The sequence below is a fragment of the Charadrius vociferus genome, unplaced genomic scaffold (genome assembly GCF_000708025.1).
Source record: "Charadrius vociferus isolate BGI_N301 unplaced genomic scaffold, ASM70802v2 scaffold43, whole genome shotgun sequence".
Classification (NCBI taxonomy): Eukaryota; Metazoa; Chordata; class Aves; order Charadriiformes; family Charadriidae; genus Charadrius; species Charadrius vociferus.
Window position 1 is genome coordinate 5,599,848 of NW_009648043.1, and position 16,665 is coordinate 5,616,512.

The 16,665-nt window shown below is 37.4% G+C and overlaps 1 protein-coding gene across 1 annotated transcript in view; it reads left to right on the forward strand.

Moving 5' to 3' along the window:
* CADPS2 (Ca++-dependent secretion activator 2) overlaps positions 1 to 16,665 on the forward strand; it is a 346,061-nt gene that overhangs the window by 313,678 nt on the left and 15,718 nt on the right. Inside the window, exon 29 of the mRNA XM_009883694.1 lies at positions 8,889 to 8,996. Within this exon, the coding sequence (XP_009881996.1) occupies positions 8,889 to 8,996 (108 nt within the window). The remainder of the gene's footprint in view (positions 1 to 8,888; positions 8,997 to 16,665) is intronic.

The window sequence follows — 16,665 nt, forward strand, 5'->3', positions numbered from 1 at the left end:
ACAATAAATAAAATTACGAATATAGAGGAACGCTGGACATACTAGACTGTATGGTGGCTAGAAATCCTTTCAGCAGTTCTATTCGTAAAAACATAATATTTCCACTCTGAATTATTTTTTTAAATCCATGCATACTAAATAAAAGGAAAAATCTCTGTTTCTGGAATTTCTTATTTTGCTGTCTATATTAGCTTTATTCATAAGACAACAAATTGTAACATTTCTGTTTGGATGATGTTTTCAGAATTTTTTTCTTATTTGGTTACATGTGGACTTTTTGTTGAATTGTATAAATGCTCTTGTGCTTTATAAAACACAATCTTGCATTCAAAGGACTGACCTCATATCAAATCCAGTTAATTTAGAATACCTCTTGTTAATATATTGTTCTGTGGAGCTGCCGCAAAAGGTCCTTGCTGAGGTACTTAAGACTGAAAAGCCTAAAGAAAAAATTACTGAACAAACTAGAAATTCATTGACTTCTTTCAGGTAACATGAAAAACTCTCCAAATAACATAGAATATCTATGAGAAGGAGATGCCAAAGTCTTTTACCATTGCCCTGGATATGTTGACATTGAAGTTCACAATAAAGACAAGACCAAAAAAATACCTTTGCCACGAGCCCAGGGGAATGTTGTGAATCAGGTCACACAGGGATGCACTGCTTTGGAGAGAGGGGAAGGCAGAGCGGGGATGTGGTTGCTGCAGCCCCGTTGCCTTTCTCGCATTCACTGGATGGTGTTGCTTAGCCTGAAGAGATGACCACGTTCTAGACGGGCTCTCAGGATCTTTGCATTTTTACAGCCCCTTTGCTTTTCAGCTATCCCACACAACTTTCCCAGAGCCCAAGATGTGAACTGCACTATAGTACTACAGTTGTAAGCTGCAGGTGTAAACTGTACTTCAGGGAGGCTGTGGATCTGACCAAACAAACATTTTCCAAATTCTGGAGGACTTTTCTCCTAGGTTGAAGGAGTTTGATAGGCTGGGGTTTGGTTTTGCTTCTTCACATTCCTCCCCATGTTGTCAAGGTGCAGTTGAGGCCAAGAAGAGCCATTACTGTCACAATTGACAGTGAGTGTCCAGTCTGAATAGGGTCTAAAATCACGGGTTGTGGAAGTTACAAATTCCAACTGCAAAAGGAGGCTGTAAGTCATCACATTGCAAGGTCATCTCCTGGGCTCACAATTGAAGTGAGAAGTGGAGAGCGGGGCGGCACAGGGTGAGGAATTTACACTGAGCTCTTGGGCGTGCGATGGTAACCTAGCAAGCCTGCACTAACGCTAATTGAATGCCTCGTGTGGCTGTATTTTGAACTGATATGGTTTAAAATCTCTTCTTGTCCCTCCTTACCATATAGCTGCTTATATGGAAGTAACTTGAAGGTGACCACAGTTGGCCCTTCCTTTTGATGTACTTGCAAATATGTGCAAAATTGCACTTTGTTAGATGACCGCATTCTGCCCCCATGCCCCACCTCCATTCGAGGATCTCACTGGGTCACCTTAGCGCTGCCATTGGGGTCCCTGAAACAGAGCTGTTGATCACTTGGTGGATCTTGGGGGGAAGGAGGGGAGGAGCGGCAAAAGGCCTTTGGGGTTTTTTTGAGTGTGTGAATTCAACAGAGTTTTTGATCTTTGATTACCAGGCTCAATATTTGGCAAAGAGAGGAACATATGCTGGTTTATAGTGAAATAAGAAGAAACTAACTAGACAAAAGAGATGTTAGAAGAAAATGAAGGTAGTACTGAGCAGGATGTTTTAGAGAGAGGAAGAGAGGTAAAGGGGATAAAAAAGTTAACAGGTGAATAAAAATAGAAATAATAAAGGATTCAAAATGAAGGAGAACATCATTGGATGATTCTTGGTCATTTTGAGAACAAGGTTAGTTCTATTAATATTGAGAGGGGATTTAGATATTAAATAGTTGGACACAAAGAGGCACGCTCCCCAGAAGGCATCCCTCAACTTCTCAGCACCAGGGTGGGAAATGTAGACACATGTTCATTTGGCAGATATGTTTGTAAAGACGTTGCTATCTACCCTACTAATCATTAATGTTGCCTGCGAATTACGAATAACTCCATCCAAAAAAAAGAGTTTAATCTTTTTTTTTAACCTCTTTAAGAAAGCATTCAACATAAGCTTCCATTGTTCAGAATGCCCTGTAGGAAGTGGAATGTACACAGTCACAAGGAGCTCTCATTGCTTTCCCCAGCTATTGCATATTGGGCTATATGAACACTGTGTGTGTTTTGGTAACTGGAACACCAACAAAAGTACCAGGAACAATCTAAAATAACACAGACTAAGAAGAATAACAGCAATGATGGCTTACGATTTCCTGAAAATAATAACGAAAAAAATCTAATTGCTGTTATGCTCTTTTTGTTGGTAATTGTCACAGCATGCTGGGCTCTGAAGTGAAGAAATTGTGGCTGCTGCACATGTGAAAGAAACTCAATGTTCAGAAGAAAATAGTACAAAAATTACAAATATAAGAAGTGCATGAAGGATGCAGTTTTTTCTCGTGTTAATGCTGTGTTTTGATGTTTAGGAACACAGGAGCTGATTTAGGTTACTTTTTTTAAAAAAAAAACAACTCACCCAAATCCACTATAACTTTTTGTTAGTTTCTCTTAAAGCCCATGCAATCCTTAGGAGATGTAGAAGTACAACCTGTCTAAATTTTTTCTTTTTTTTTTTTATATTCTCTTCCAAAAGCCAGTAAATTAATGATAATAGGGAAATAATGCGGTAGAATTGAGGGCAAAAAAAAAATATATATTGTTAATCTCAAATGATTATTATTCCTCAATCACGTAGATAATTCCATTGTGTTCAGTTTCTCATCATGTAAGTCAGTTTTGCACACGAATAATTGTCTCTAGCTGGTCATTTCTACACACATTTGCCTCATTTACAAATATAACCAGAGCAATTACTCATACAAATTGAGCATCCAGTTACATGCATATGTATATACAGCTTTTTGTTCAGAAAGGTATGTTTAAATCCCTTTGTAGGAGGCAGTAATCTATGCCAGTCATTTAGAGGGCACAGAAGGAACCTAATCCTCCCTCACTTCATGTAGGCCACCTGTCATACCAAGTGCAGAGAGGCCATTTGAAGGACCCAGGGCTGACAGCAGTGCACAGCTCGCACAATGCCAGGCCTCTCACTCCGCTCTTGCCTTTATGCAGGGATCAAAGGTATGAAAAGGGGCCTCACACATGTGCCAGCATTTGACTTATGGGGTCCTGTAGAGGCCAGAGTAGGAACTCTGCCTCCTACCAGGCAGATACACATTGGAACCTTCCAGATACCTCCATTTCCAAATATCACGCTTGTACTGCGTGGCCTCATTTAACTGGTTTTAAGAAGCGAATGACTTTTTCTGGGAAATCAGGGTTTATTCAGGTGTGGCCATACTTTGCCATTCATTTTTAAGCAGGATTTACTGGGAGACCTCTGTTTAAAAAATAAAGAGCCCAGAACAGTCATTATCACTGTGCTCAGAGCTTCTCCTGCCTTCCTCCTCCTCCTCCTCCTCTTCCTCCTCCTCTGTATACCCGAACCTGGAAACTGGCCCTTCTGTTTTCAGATCCATAAAAACAAGCTATTGAAGAATTGAAGGGAAAGTCCTGCATCATCTGTTTTAAGGCAGCAGTATTGTTGAGACACCTCTGAAATGGAGATCAGAAGGAAGGCTGCTAATCAGTAGGAAAGTTAAAATAACATAGTAGAGCACAGTTATTTTGGGGAAAAAAAAAAATACGTGATTTTGTCGTAGGAACTGTAACATTTTGAAGACCTTTTGTACTACAGAATCCAGATCCTGGTGCAGACACTGACGTGCCTGTGCTGCCCTGTAAATGCAATCAAACCACACATGTATGAAGAACTGTTTGCATGAATGCTTGAAGAATCACAGCTTAAGTTCTGCATGACAGTTCTCAAAATACACACACCTAACCTTTGCCAAGGTTGCTTTTTCTTCTACAAGAAGATGTATTAGAGGCAGGGAAAATGCACTGTATTTTTTCATTTATGTAAAATATTATTTTTCATAACCATATGAGAATAAAATGTTACCTTTATAATAGACTGATTATACAAACGATGCATCTTCCTGCCTGGTTTATGTATTTTGATTTGTAAGAAATGAAGGGAGTGAGGATGTTGTCATGAGTACAAGTAGTTTCTATTCCAGAAGTATTTTAATGATATTTTAATTCTATTTTAATTCTGTCATTCCAAAGCCCAAGTGATGCAGCATTTAGAGGAGAAATTTCAGGCAGTGAAATTTTCCAGCGTGCTCTTTCATTTGGTGGTGGACACTGAATAAGGAGCTCCTGTGTTTCTCACAATAGCCCCCTCCAGCTCATCACTCCTTTTCATTTCATTGTTACATCCACGCTGTAGTTAAAAATGTCTCTCTCCAGGACGCAGGGGAGGGGAAGGGGGTGGAGAGGAGAGCAAACACAAAATGGGATGAAGTTTGTTATTATATAGTTAGTCTCCAACATCTGTTCTCATCTTTGAAACATTAGTGCTTTGACAGGATAGCGACTCATTAAAACTAGATAATTTTTTTTCTTGGTAATATCAAGAATACAAGTTTGTTTAATACTCTCTGATGCTAAGAAATGTTCTGTGACAAATGCCAAAATGAGAAGAAACATAACTCAAGCATTTACAAATGTACATGCTTTTTATTGAGATTTGTGACAAACTGTTGCATTGCAAAAAGCTGTACAGAAACTTAGGTGTATCTCTGCTGTAGGAAAAACCTGATATTAGTGGCAGTATTAAGCTTGCTGCAAACTTTTCAGCAGCAAAATATTCGAACACCTGGAATTCAAGGCAATGCAGCATTGCTTTTGACTAGGTGCCTCAGGCAAATTTTGCCAGTGGAAGTGATGTCTGTCAATCATAATACAGCTTCTACATCATATTGGAAATGGGAATGATGGATTTTAAAATCTGTCTCCCTGTTAAATAGACACTACGATAGTGTTTTCCTGTTTAAAGGCGGAAAGTTAAGCTCTTTCTTCTTTATCTGAAGTCGTTGCTATGAAAAAGTTCCTGTCGATCTGGACCCACCTACCAGTGAATAGTAAAAGAGACAACCTGCACCTGTGGGATTAGGTGCAGCAGCAGGAAGTAAGAGCACTTGCAGTATGTAATTAACAAGGATTTTTATTTTTTTTTCCCAAACAGCATGTTCATCTTGCCAGGTTAACTAGTGATTAACCCTAAAAAAGAATGTGCTGAAGCCTACACCCTTGTTTAAACTCATTCACTCGCCAGTGTATTCAGTTACTTGTGTAACCAGCGACAAAGTAACCCTATTTACAACTCTTCATTTCCTGGTATTTTATTTGATGTCTTTGTGTTTCCAGTTTCTCCATTCATCTCTTTGTTTGGTTCTCTTTCATTTTCGGATAGGCAAAACATCTTGTCTGCTGTTCTGAATAAAACAAACCTACAATAACTTTTTATCTGTCATAAAAAAAACACTTTTTTTCTTGGGGAAGTTTTCAGACAGAATACCTTTTTTTACACTTATCCAGATAAATATACCAGGTTGAATTCTCCCAAAGATGTGCAAATAACTGTCTCCCATTAACTTCAGCAGATGTTCTGCCAGAGATACAGGGGAGCAGAAATTTTTATATTTTGTATAGATGTGGAGACTGAGTTGTTTAAGTCTGTCCTGTGTTGATAATTAAATGCTCCCGTGACACTTATTTAAAATATATCTCAGTTTCTATTTGTTTGTCTTTTAAGGTGCATCCAATTGCTTAATTGTTCTTTGGGTTTTTTATTCTACATTAACTTTTTTTTTTTCCGTGAAGTTTAATAATCTGAAACAGAGCAATAGAAGATCAGGTAATCAGATGTTCCCATCTAATATAATCTCTATTTAAAAATGTTAAAACATGAACCATATAGCACTAAGCCTGTTTTGATGGTTATAATAGCTTTCTTCTCTTCTTTCACATGTTTAGAGAAAACAAATAAATTCAATGCATGCAATATGGAGAGATAATAAAGTATTTTATATCGTGATGGTTCATTCAATGTTTAATGTGTGTTTTGACCACCGTGAGCAAAGGTGTTTTACTAACTTGCAATGATTTTGGTGAAGTTTTAAAAGAGAGAATCATACTGTTGGAATATTGATAATCTTGCTTACCCAGACATATTTCTACTGTAGGCAGACACTGTTTAAAAGGAAAATTAATTTTTTTTTCCACAGCAATTTCAAAGATAATTATCCTGCACACATTAAAGAAAGATGAAGTGTTTTAAAGAACTGTAATTCTAATTGGTAAATGTCACCAGCTGTTGCAGTTACTCTAACTTGTGTATATTCTTTTAATGATTACACTCCTGTGCCACAAGCTACATGAAAATATATTCACTAGGTGTGAAATTCCCATATGTCACAGCTTCAAGACTAGGTAAACATCTCAGAGATAAGGGGAGAGTTAATGCTGATGGGAAATGTTACTTTTCTAGCTACGGCTGTCTGCAACATAAACGTTTTTTACTGAAGTTAGTAAAAGAAAAACTTGCGTGAATCGGAGAACCATTAGGTTTTAGCATTCAGTGAAAGATTCATTTATATATTTGAATACATACCTCCAGGAACTATAATCAGCCTTTGATTTGTTAGATTATCTCCTTCACCCACCCCTGGAGATTTCAAAATATTTTTCCATTATCCCTCCAAGTTAAAACTAGTCCAGTTCCTATAAATTGCGTATCAGGTTTTAGAAACTGCATCAGGTTTCAACGCTGGTTGTATTCCTTTCTGCCATCACATATGAGTATAGTAAGGGAAGATATGGAGCTTTCTGTTTTAAATCTCCTTTGCATTGTGATTTAGTTTAATTTAAAAACATTTCTGTCACATTTTAGTGAAGGCTCATTTTTATGAAGGAAATCTATTGATTTCTGTGAACCGGGTTTTCCAACAGAAAACTGTTATCTATTGTAATCTTACATTTTTATTTCGATGCTTAGGATCAAAGTGTGTAACTCATGTAAATATAAATGGTCCTGCTTTTCTCTTAAGAGTTTCATGTAGGCATGTATGTATGTGATAAGTTCTTGAAATGAGCTTTCACTGCCTCTGGAATGACCAATCCAAATGTGCAGGAGACATACCAGGTTTTCAGCGTGAGTTCTGGAGGTGCTAGGAGTGGTAAGCCAGCCCATTTAAGTGTTACTTTTAAGAAATTAAACTGCCATTGATGCACATGTTTAAGTGAAAAAGAAAATCTTATTTTGGATCGTATTGCTGTATGTGGCCATGGTAGATTCAGGAAAAAAGAGGTGAAGCTTATGATCCAGGAGGTGTCACTCACTGCAGTTTTGAGGGGAGACTGCTCTCATCCTGTTATTGTAATGGCAATTTCTGGACAGGTATTAGTTTGGGCATGTTACACCTTTCCTTCCCTCTTGTGCTCAGACCTGATCATATACATTATAATGTATTACATACAAGAGAATAAGGAATGAGAAAAATTAAAAATTATCCACTTGTAGACTAGAAAAGAAGCCTTAATATAAAATTATAGGTAAATATTTTAACTATATGAGCATGTTTATGCATACAGGCCTTTAAAATATGCTAAATATTTTACTCGTAGAGTTTTGTATGTATGCTGTTTTCAGACAATCTTCTGAGAAATAGAGATGATTTATGCCTGGGAATTCAGGGACTGGGTATAGCTGCTTTCGTTCTCCTTCCCTAGAGCTGTTAATTGTTGGGTACAGAGTCAGTCTTAGGACATGAATCCTTTATAAATAGCTTTGTGCTAAGGCTTACTGTAAAGTGTTATAAAAACTAGCCTTCTTTCGCATGCCATGAACTTTAAAAACTATTTGGGAGCAAGTGATACTCCTACAGACTTGCTCACACAGAGAGTATTTACAGAAGACTTTCCAAAGTGCTTATGTTCATCCTTGTTCCTGTTAGAGAAGAGTGAATTCCTGACCAACTCTGCGTACACCGCCAGGAAAGGGGATGTTGCCAGCTGTCGGGGGCTTTAGTGTGGAACAACTTTTTGTGGCTACAGAGGTCCAGAGGTGCCAGCTGGGCAGGAGAGAGCAGTTGCAGCCACCACTCTGGCTGGCCTGACGTAGTATCACACACACACGACATATCCCAGCCTGTGCCACGTTTGGAGTGTGGTATGAAAATTGTGCCTATTCTGCTATTTATACAGAACATAGATTGGTATATAGAAGGGAAACAATTCGGCCCTTGCTCCTTCCCTAGTCATCCTCCGAGCTCATTGTGCCAGTGCAACGGTGTCAGAAAAACAGGGGTACAGATCTACTCTCATACCAACCTTTTTATGCCATTGCTGTCAGGGAAATGCTTGAACTTAGTTTGAATCACAATTAGTAGAAGCTAACCTCAAACACAGAATTCAGCTGTACATTGGAAGCAAATCACGACAAATCTGAGGCAATGTGAAAGGAACTGAATGCTTTTTTTTAACCGTTTTCTGAATGTGATACCAGGATCTGGACCTTGAGGGTGGAGTAGCTCTGAGAGCCTCACTAATAAAAAAAGGGAAAATGTCCAAATTTGCCATTGACATTACCATAGCCAAGACTTCACTCCATTACAGATGGCAACGTAGATTTATGACTCAAAGCACCCATAAATTATAACACTGAGAACTTTATTAATAGGGAACCCTCCTGAACTTGGTAACTAGCCCAGAATTCACAGCAGATTTAGTAAAAACAGTTTATACGTGTGTGAACATTGTAACAGAATCTCAGTTTTCATTACGTTTAACTTCTGGTCTATCTCTTTTCCTTCCCACTACTTTCTTCCCTTTCTTCATGTCTCCACAGAAACCAGGGATGGATCTAGCAGACACCTACATTATGTTCGTTCGACAAAACCAGGATATACTTCGAGAAAAGGTCAATGAGGAAATGTACATAGAGAAGTTATTTGATGTAAGTAACTACCCGTGCAAAGCTTGCTGGTATCACTGCTGCGTCAGAAGGGATAACCTGCATTTTTATGATATTCAACAAGCCGTTCAGATGTTCTCCTTTATTCATCCTTTTGTCTTTTGCTTTTTATTTACCATTTTCAACTGGGGGGAGGGGGGGCTTTCTTTAAATATTTTGTCCATTAAACTTTTAATTGCTAGAAGGCATAAATAAAATTGATAGAAGATTATAGTCATTTTTCCAACGTGAGTAGCCCAATTTTCCGTATTTTGATTTTGAATATGTTAATGGAGAGAATGGGATTGGTGTGGTTTGTGGACTCCATCGCAGACCTAATTTCCCTAAATAAAAAACTTGTACGTATCACTGCCTGCTCGTATACAGAAAGAGGCCAGGTATGCCGGGTACTTCTACGGGTTTGACTGGTACTTTCATGGAATGACTTTTAGAATTTTGTTTTATGGATTTTAAGTTTAAGATTTATAATTTCCTAAAGTTGACCAAACATTTATTGAATTGTCAAACTTGTTTTCAAAATTCTAGTCCCGCTTCTGCAAGTCCAGAGTAATCTTCGTCCTCATCCTTGAGGCCCGCACAGTGCTAGCCAGCCTGTATCCTTGCCATAATCTCCCTCAGCTTCGATACTGGCTTTCACGGCCTTCCTCTCTTCATTCCTTTGCCCTGATTCCTCCTCTTTTTGTTAGAAATGATCACCCACTCTTCCAGAATTTTCCTCATCCAAGGCTCTCCTTTAAGGCCACTAGCAACACTCCTGGGCATATTTCTGCTCATTCACATTCAACTTGAATATACGTTTAGTGTGTCCCTTTCAGAGTTGTCTGAAGGAGAGGCTGTGAGGCAGCTGAAAATGTACCTTCTGTATAAATTCAAAGCACTACGCATGTAAAATATGTCTAAAATAAGAGTTATTTTATTATAAACTTGGATCGATTTACATGACAATGATGTCAATCACTTATAATTATGTAGGAATTCGAACAGGGAAAGAAGTCATCTCTGGCACTCTGCAATGCAATTTATTACAAAACAAATTCTGGAACATAATACAGACTTTGAAATGTATTTATTTGTGTGTCATCTCCTAAGTATTTTAGAAAGCTTTGCTGGCAGTTTCATTTAATTATGCAAGTTACAGCAAATGTTTTCATAACAGCAATTCACAGCCTTTACTGTGACACTACAGTTGTGGCAGTCACAGAAGGTCCCATAACATAGACTCTCAGCCATGGTATGTCATGTCAGTGTTTGTTGTTTGTTAGACTGGGTGGTCAAAATGAGATTCATCTCTCAGATTTTATATTTCCAGACACTCCCAGGCAGCTTTACAAAAAAAAGTATCATCTGTTTTAATAAGCTAAGTGCTAATATGTGTGAAAAGAATGATTTTATAAAAGCTTTGATGCCCTGCAGGGGTAGAAAAATTATCATCCATCCAGCTGGCATCTTCACAAAGTACTAAAACCATATTAGCAACTTCTGCTTCAGTTTGCTTTTGCACTGAATCTGCAAGCATATGTTTCATTTTCAAGTTTCTATTTTTTGTTTTTCTTTGGGGTTATTTTTGCTTATGTTGTAATTTTCTGAATGTTAATAAAATTATGTGCCTAAGGCCAAGTCTAACTCTCACTGGAGAGACCACATTGACTTTGTTGATGTAGTGGGATTCGACCAAGCCTTAGGCTATGTCCATAGCAATGAACTGGCCAGGGCCTGGGCACAGGCCTGAGAACTAGCAAGTGATCATCCATACCATTAAGCCACCAGCATGATTCCTGGCATGGTTTTGGGTGAGGCCAACTAGCGCTAACCCAAGGGCAGGACCTCAGTACAATTGGGTTAGCACGGGTCAAGGACCTCTCCCAAGTTTCATTTCAGCAGTCAAGCTTTTCGGCACAAGAAAACATCTCCTATATGGATGCGAGTCATGACATAGCACTTGCCTTTGAGACGCAAAACCATTCTTGTCCCCTTTTACTCAGTAGAACACATTGTGTGCTGTCTTGGCCAACGCTTGTAGCTGTAAGGAAAGAAAAAAGATGTACATGATAAGTATTCTGTGTATCAAATATCTATTGTATCCTTATTTTTCTTTATATATGGTGGTATTGCATTTCTACATAACATCGCACTAGGAAATATAACCAATGGGACGGATTCAGATAAATGCGTTAACAAATATGTAAGCTCACAGAGTGTAGAAATTTAAAATAAAGGCATCTCACTGTGTTAACTCACCTTTCCTGAGATTAATTCAGATTTAGAATGGTATGATTGAGCAAGATTTTGCCCATGATTTTTGGAAGGGTTTTTTAAATTAGTGATAGAACAAAACCTAGGTGCTGTTTATAAATGCAATTCTACCAAGTTATATGTCAATAGAAAGAATAAAATATATTCACATTTTTATGTAAATATCCTTCAAGTTATTCAGCTGGCTACAGTTGTAGATCACAGTTGATTTCCCCTTAAAATAAATTGTATTTGTGTCAGATAAGAAATGAACAGTCAAGCAAAATAGGAAAAGTGCATGTTTGTGCTTCAGCCAGGGAAACACTTCATCCAGAATAAACAAAAAACCCAGACTGTTCTGTATGTTCAAGGTGTTAGTTATAAATACAGACAAGATCAGACCTCTGACACTATTTTAATGACGAAAAACGTATAATTACAAACTATTTATGCACAGATTCCATTGACTTGATTCGGGGCTGCTATATACTAACAGCTATTCCAGTGACCAAGAAAACAGGATGTCTATCATAACAAAGATCATTTAAATTTAAGAATAGTATTGATACAAGTACAAATGTCTGCCAGTGGGTCACAATGTGTTAAGGCTAGAAGTTGGAAAATTTTCTATCCCTTTGAGAAGTCTCAAACTAGGGAGAAGAAAAAAAAAAAGTGCATTGTTTTATGGTGCTTGATAAGCCTTGAGAAGCACTGCCATGCTATACAAAATGTGAAAATCAGGGGAACGGAATTTAAGCTTGTGATATGAATCCTTACGTATGAGAGAGGCTCAAGTCTCCAGGGGACTTTGAAAGAAGAGTGGGCCGCTATTTTTTTCAGCACCATTTTTAAGCCATTTAAATCCTATGCTTCAGTACGTCTGCTGATCATGCAGCAGAGCCAAGGTGGTTATTTTTTTTCCTTCCTTTCCTCTGAAAAACTTGGCTCCTGGGTGCATTTCATTATTATCTCCTCCGGAAGGGGTACAGACAGCACATGGAACAATATGGCTTGGTGCTCCTGATAGCACTCGTCTCTCCCAGGTCAGTGTGCCGTCATCTTGTTCTCAAAATTAATCACCAGATTTGAGTCACAAAGAGTTTTTGCTAGGTCAGTTTGCCAGAGTCACTTAGAACTTTCTGTCTTCCTGTGCGGTCTGGGCCATGGTCTTCTTCCTAGGATCAGCTGCGAATTTTACCTGTCAAATTCCTTCATATCACAGGAACTCAGGACATTTATCTCCTACTCATCCTGTTGCAGCTTATAGTTGTGAGGGGTTTTTTTGTTTGCTTATTTGTTTTAACACCACAGATCTTAAAGAGCGCCAGAAAGTTTTTCTAATGTGTTGTACACATGCTCTGGGTTAAATGTCTACTCCATGTTCATGATTCCTGAAGGCTTAATTCAGTGGACGATCCATGTGATTCCTTCCAATCCCATACTCCACTGAAATAAACTAAGCCAATGAAGTTACATTGGGACAAGTTTTTCTAATAAATTCAAATAAAGCAAACTTTTCTAACATTAATGCTGCAGTGACTCAGGTAGATTCAATGTGTAACAACTAAGTCATGAAGACAGGCACTACAGTGTTTGTTTAATGATCATAATTTTTAATTAGGATTAAAAGCATCACGCACAAAAACTTTCTTAAAATTTAATCACTGAAACCAAGAACTCATTTTTTTTAAAATAAGGCTTTGTAAAATGTTTTGGAAACAAAGTTGTACTTTAATTTCTTTTTTTTTTTTAACCACTGTTTGAAAAATAATTATTTTCAGAAAAGGCTGTAAAAGTAGCAGTTGGTGAATGGGAAAATGAGTATTTAAAATAGAATTACACAAACCTAGAATAAATATGAAATATTACAAATTATTATTAAGGCCCCTCTTATAAAGATAACCTGCTTGATGGATGATGTAAGAACATTTGTGCAGCCTGTCAAAGAACAATGCTGTGTATCTGATCACAAAATTAACAGATGTAAAAAATATCCAACTATGAAATTCCCACAGGATCTAGTTCTAGACTGCCAAAATCAATGGGAGTTTTACCATTAACCTTAATAAATGCAGTGCTGTGTCCATAAACATGCCAGGTTATCATCAATGACTGGACTTTTAATATCGGACTAATAAGTCTTGAACTCCTGAGCATTTTAAATTACATTAGACTTATAAATTAAAAACTCTTTCCTTTAGAAAAAAAGAAATTGATTTTGTTAACAAACTAGCTTAAAAAAGAGAAGTCATTTTGCAAAAAGCACTATTTAAAACATTGATGGAATACATATATAGTTCCTAAGTTTCCTAAGTGCCATTTCAGTAGATTCTCACTTTCTTCTACCTGTTAATTGCACATGAAATATAGATATTCTTGTCTGAACACAGAATAAAACTGTTTCAAGCATTTTCCCTTCAAAACCCTTCTTGGTTTATTTGCCATTAAGAGCATTATCTTATAGGTTATATTTGCGTTGGGTCTGTTGTGAAAAACTTATAGCGTAAACAGATGTATAATTCCAATTTGATTAACACTGTGTATGCAATGAAATCTTTACGCAATAATTGATTGCTGCTTTGAGAAATAAAGAATAGATTAAGAGAATGGTTTTAACACATTATTTAGCCATTGATACAACTTAAAGGTTTTCCAATTTTTTTTTAGGCTTTAATTTCTGGGAAGCCTGGGGACAAGTACCATAAACACATAAAATAGCCCGAGTGCTCATCCTGGAAAGATCGGCATTTGCAAACAGGTCCCATCGTTATCTTGTAAAAGATGGCACCTGTGACCCTGATCACCCATCTCTTCTGGGTGTTAAATTGGTGTGGTGTGACAGAGCAGTTCTGTTGGCTTCACAGGGACTGCTCATGTAGGAGAACGTCCTTGGGGTTCTCCTACATGAGAACGTGGCCTCGTGCAGTGTAACAGTTCAACAAGCAGCATAAGAGATGTTAATGGCAGGGAACTCAAACAACTTTCTTTGGAGCGCAGAAAGACTGAATGTCTTTATGAGTAGTATAAATGCTTAAGCACCTCAGATTTACGTAGCTGCTTCTGGCTTTTGTATTTCAAAAGTTCAGCTGTAATGTGATATTCTTTTTCTGTCAAAAAAAAATGCTTGTATTTTGTGTGGAGTGCGAATTAAGTGCAAGTAGTGTTCCCATATCACAACCATTATTTTCCTTTTCCATTAGTAGCAGGGATGGACAATTTAAGTTCAATGATGTACTTGAGGTTATTTGAGGTAGTAATTATTCTCCAAAGATTACTATGACATGCACTTCATTCTATGCCTAAACAGTGTACTCATCTGATTCATTTCTGTTTGCCATCATATCTGCAAGTACATTTTTAGCTAATGCTTTATTCACTTGCATCATTTCTATAAGTTTTCTGACCTTTTACAAAAAATGTGTTAAAAATGTGCAAATGCTTCTCCCTGGCAAGGGAGTTAGTCTTCAGTTGGTGTTACACAGCTAAGAGGAACGCTTATTTTAAATGTGAGAGTTTTCTGTAATACCAACTCCTTGTGCTGCCCATGCCTACCTCAAAAACACCATTACTGTAGTATTTAGTATTCAACAATGTTTTTCGGGAAGACTTCAATCATGATTTTTTTTTTTTTCCTCGTTCTCAAATTGCTTCCTGCCACATTAATTTTAATAAGTAATCTTCATTTTCATTGTTATGTAATTATTTGCAAGTGTGCGATTTGACAAAAGGTCTACTTTTTGATCTAGATTATATGCCAAGGCAACTTGAGCAAGTTGAGACTAGGTAGGACTGGTTAAAGGCCACATTTGAATCAAAAGCTCTGTTTGTATTAACCTCTGAGAAACATGAGAGGACCGTGCCTAATTACTTAAAAGAGACTCAACAAAAATGGATTGTAGCTTGTTGATCGCCTTATTTCTTTGATAACTCAGAATAATCTTCAAGAAATATGTGGGCTTCTTTCTCAGATTCTTGAAATTTGATCACAGTGCAAAATTGTCCTTTGGCGCAAACCCAGAAACACACATCTTTGCATGATGCACCTGGACATATGTGGCAGGTCTGGTAGAATCAGCTAATTAACAACACAGGCTTAAACAGGCACCTCATCTGGCAGTGTAGTTAGTTGCCTGATGGTGCTCAGCAGGATTTGGTAGTGCTTTTTATTTTTCTATCCTAATGGTCTGCTGCCCACCTAATTTTGCCTTATTGTCAGCCACTACTTACCGCAGCTTGAGGCCCTCCCAGGAGGCTAAATTATTATCAAAGGATTAGGGAGATGTAGCCTTGCAGCTCTGACATTTCTGATTACTTGTCTATGCCAGAACACTAATTAGCTGTGACTAATTAAGAAAAATGTTCCTGCCATAGAAAACCATTTAAAAGAACTGAGAAGTAGAAAAGCAATTGAAAAGCTGAGCAGTGCTCAGATTTGCCGATGCTCTTTAGATTTTCACCAAAGTCTTAACTCACCTTTAATTATGTCTAATATTTTATAGGGAAAATAGAAAGCTCTTGATATGAGAACCACTCTACAGTTTTCTCTTGATCTAAAGACATTCTTGTAGTTTTAAAACAGTTTTTCATGTCTTTTTTGGTAAAACAAAGAATTATAGAGAAAAATGTAGGCAGTCTTACCAAATGTGGACTGAAAAAGTGAATTATATTAGCATGCTTAAATATATTAAACTCTTCTGCAAGATGGAAGCAACAAATTGCAATTTTACTGTTCAAAATCTTTCCAAAGTTTGCTAAATTGTTCCTGATGTTTTCAAGTAGATTCACCTCATTTTTGGAGATAGAAATCTCTATAAAAGAACAACAGTTCATTTGAAAGCTGAAAAATGTAACCTCTGTCTGATTTTATACATTACATGAGCTTTCTTTGATTTTTTTCTTTCTGGAATATGCTGAGAAAAGGAGTGCCCACTCTTGGAGGGTGCTGATTATGCTGCTGTGAATCCAGCAAAACTCAGTACTGTTGAAATCAATAGGACCACAACACACTTCAAGCAAAGCATGTGCTTCAGAGTTTGCTGCTTCAGGATCAGAATATTCAGGATTCTGTAAGCTGTTTTACACTGTAGCTGAGAGTTTTCTCTGGAGGAAACCGTGACACAATGTCTGGTTTTCGTATGTTTTTTATATGATACATTTCCCCTCTTCTTCACTTCTTGTACCGTTTTTTATTTCTGAATTTCTATCTTGTTGGGTATCAAACAGCCCAAAAAGATATAAAAAGGGTTTTCTCAAGACATTATGTATCCCATAGTCCGGTCTGCATTTAGTATTCATGGAATGGATGTCTGACACCTTTTTCACACTAATTCAATCATATTATTTAAATCTTCCCAGTGGGGGAGTAAGAAACTATGAAATAGATATTCTGATATCTTGCTAAAAGAGCTCTTTGGGTATA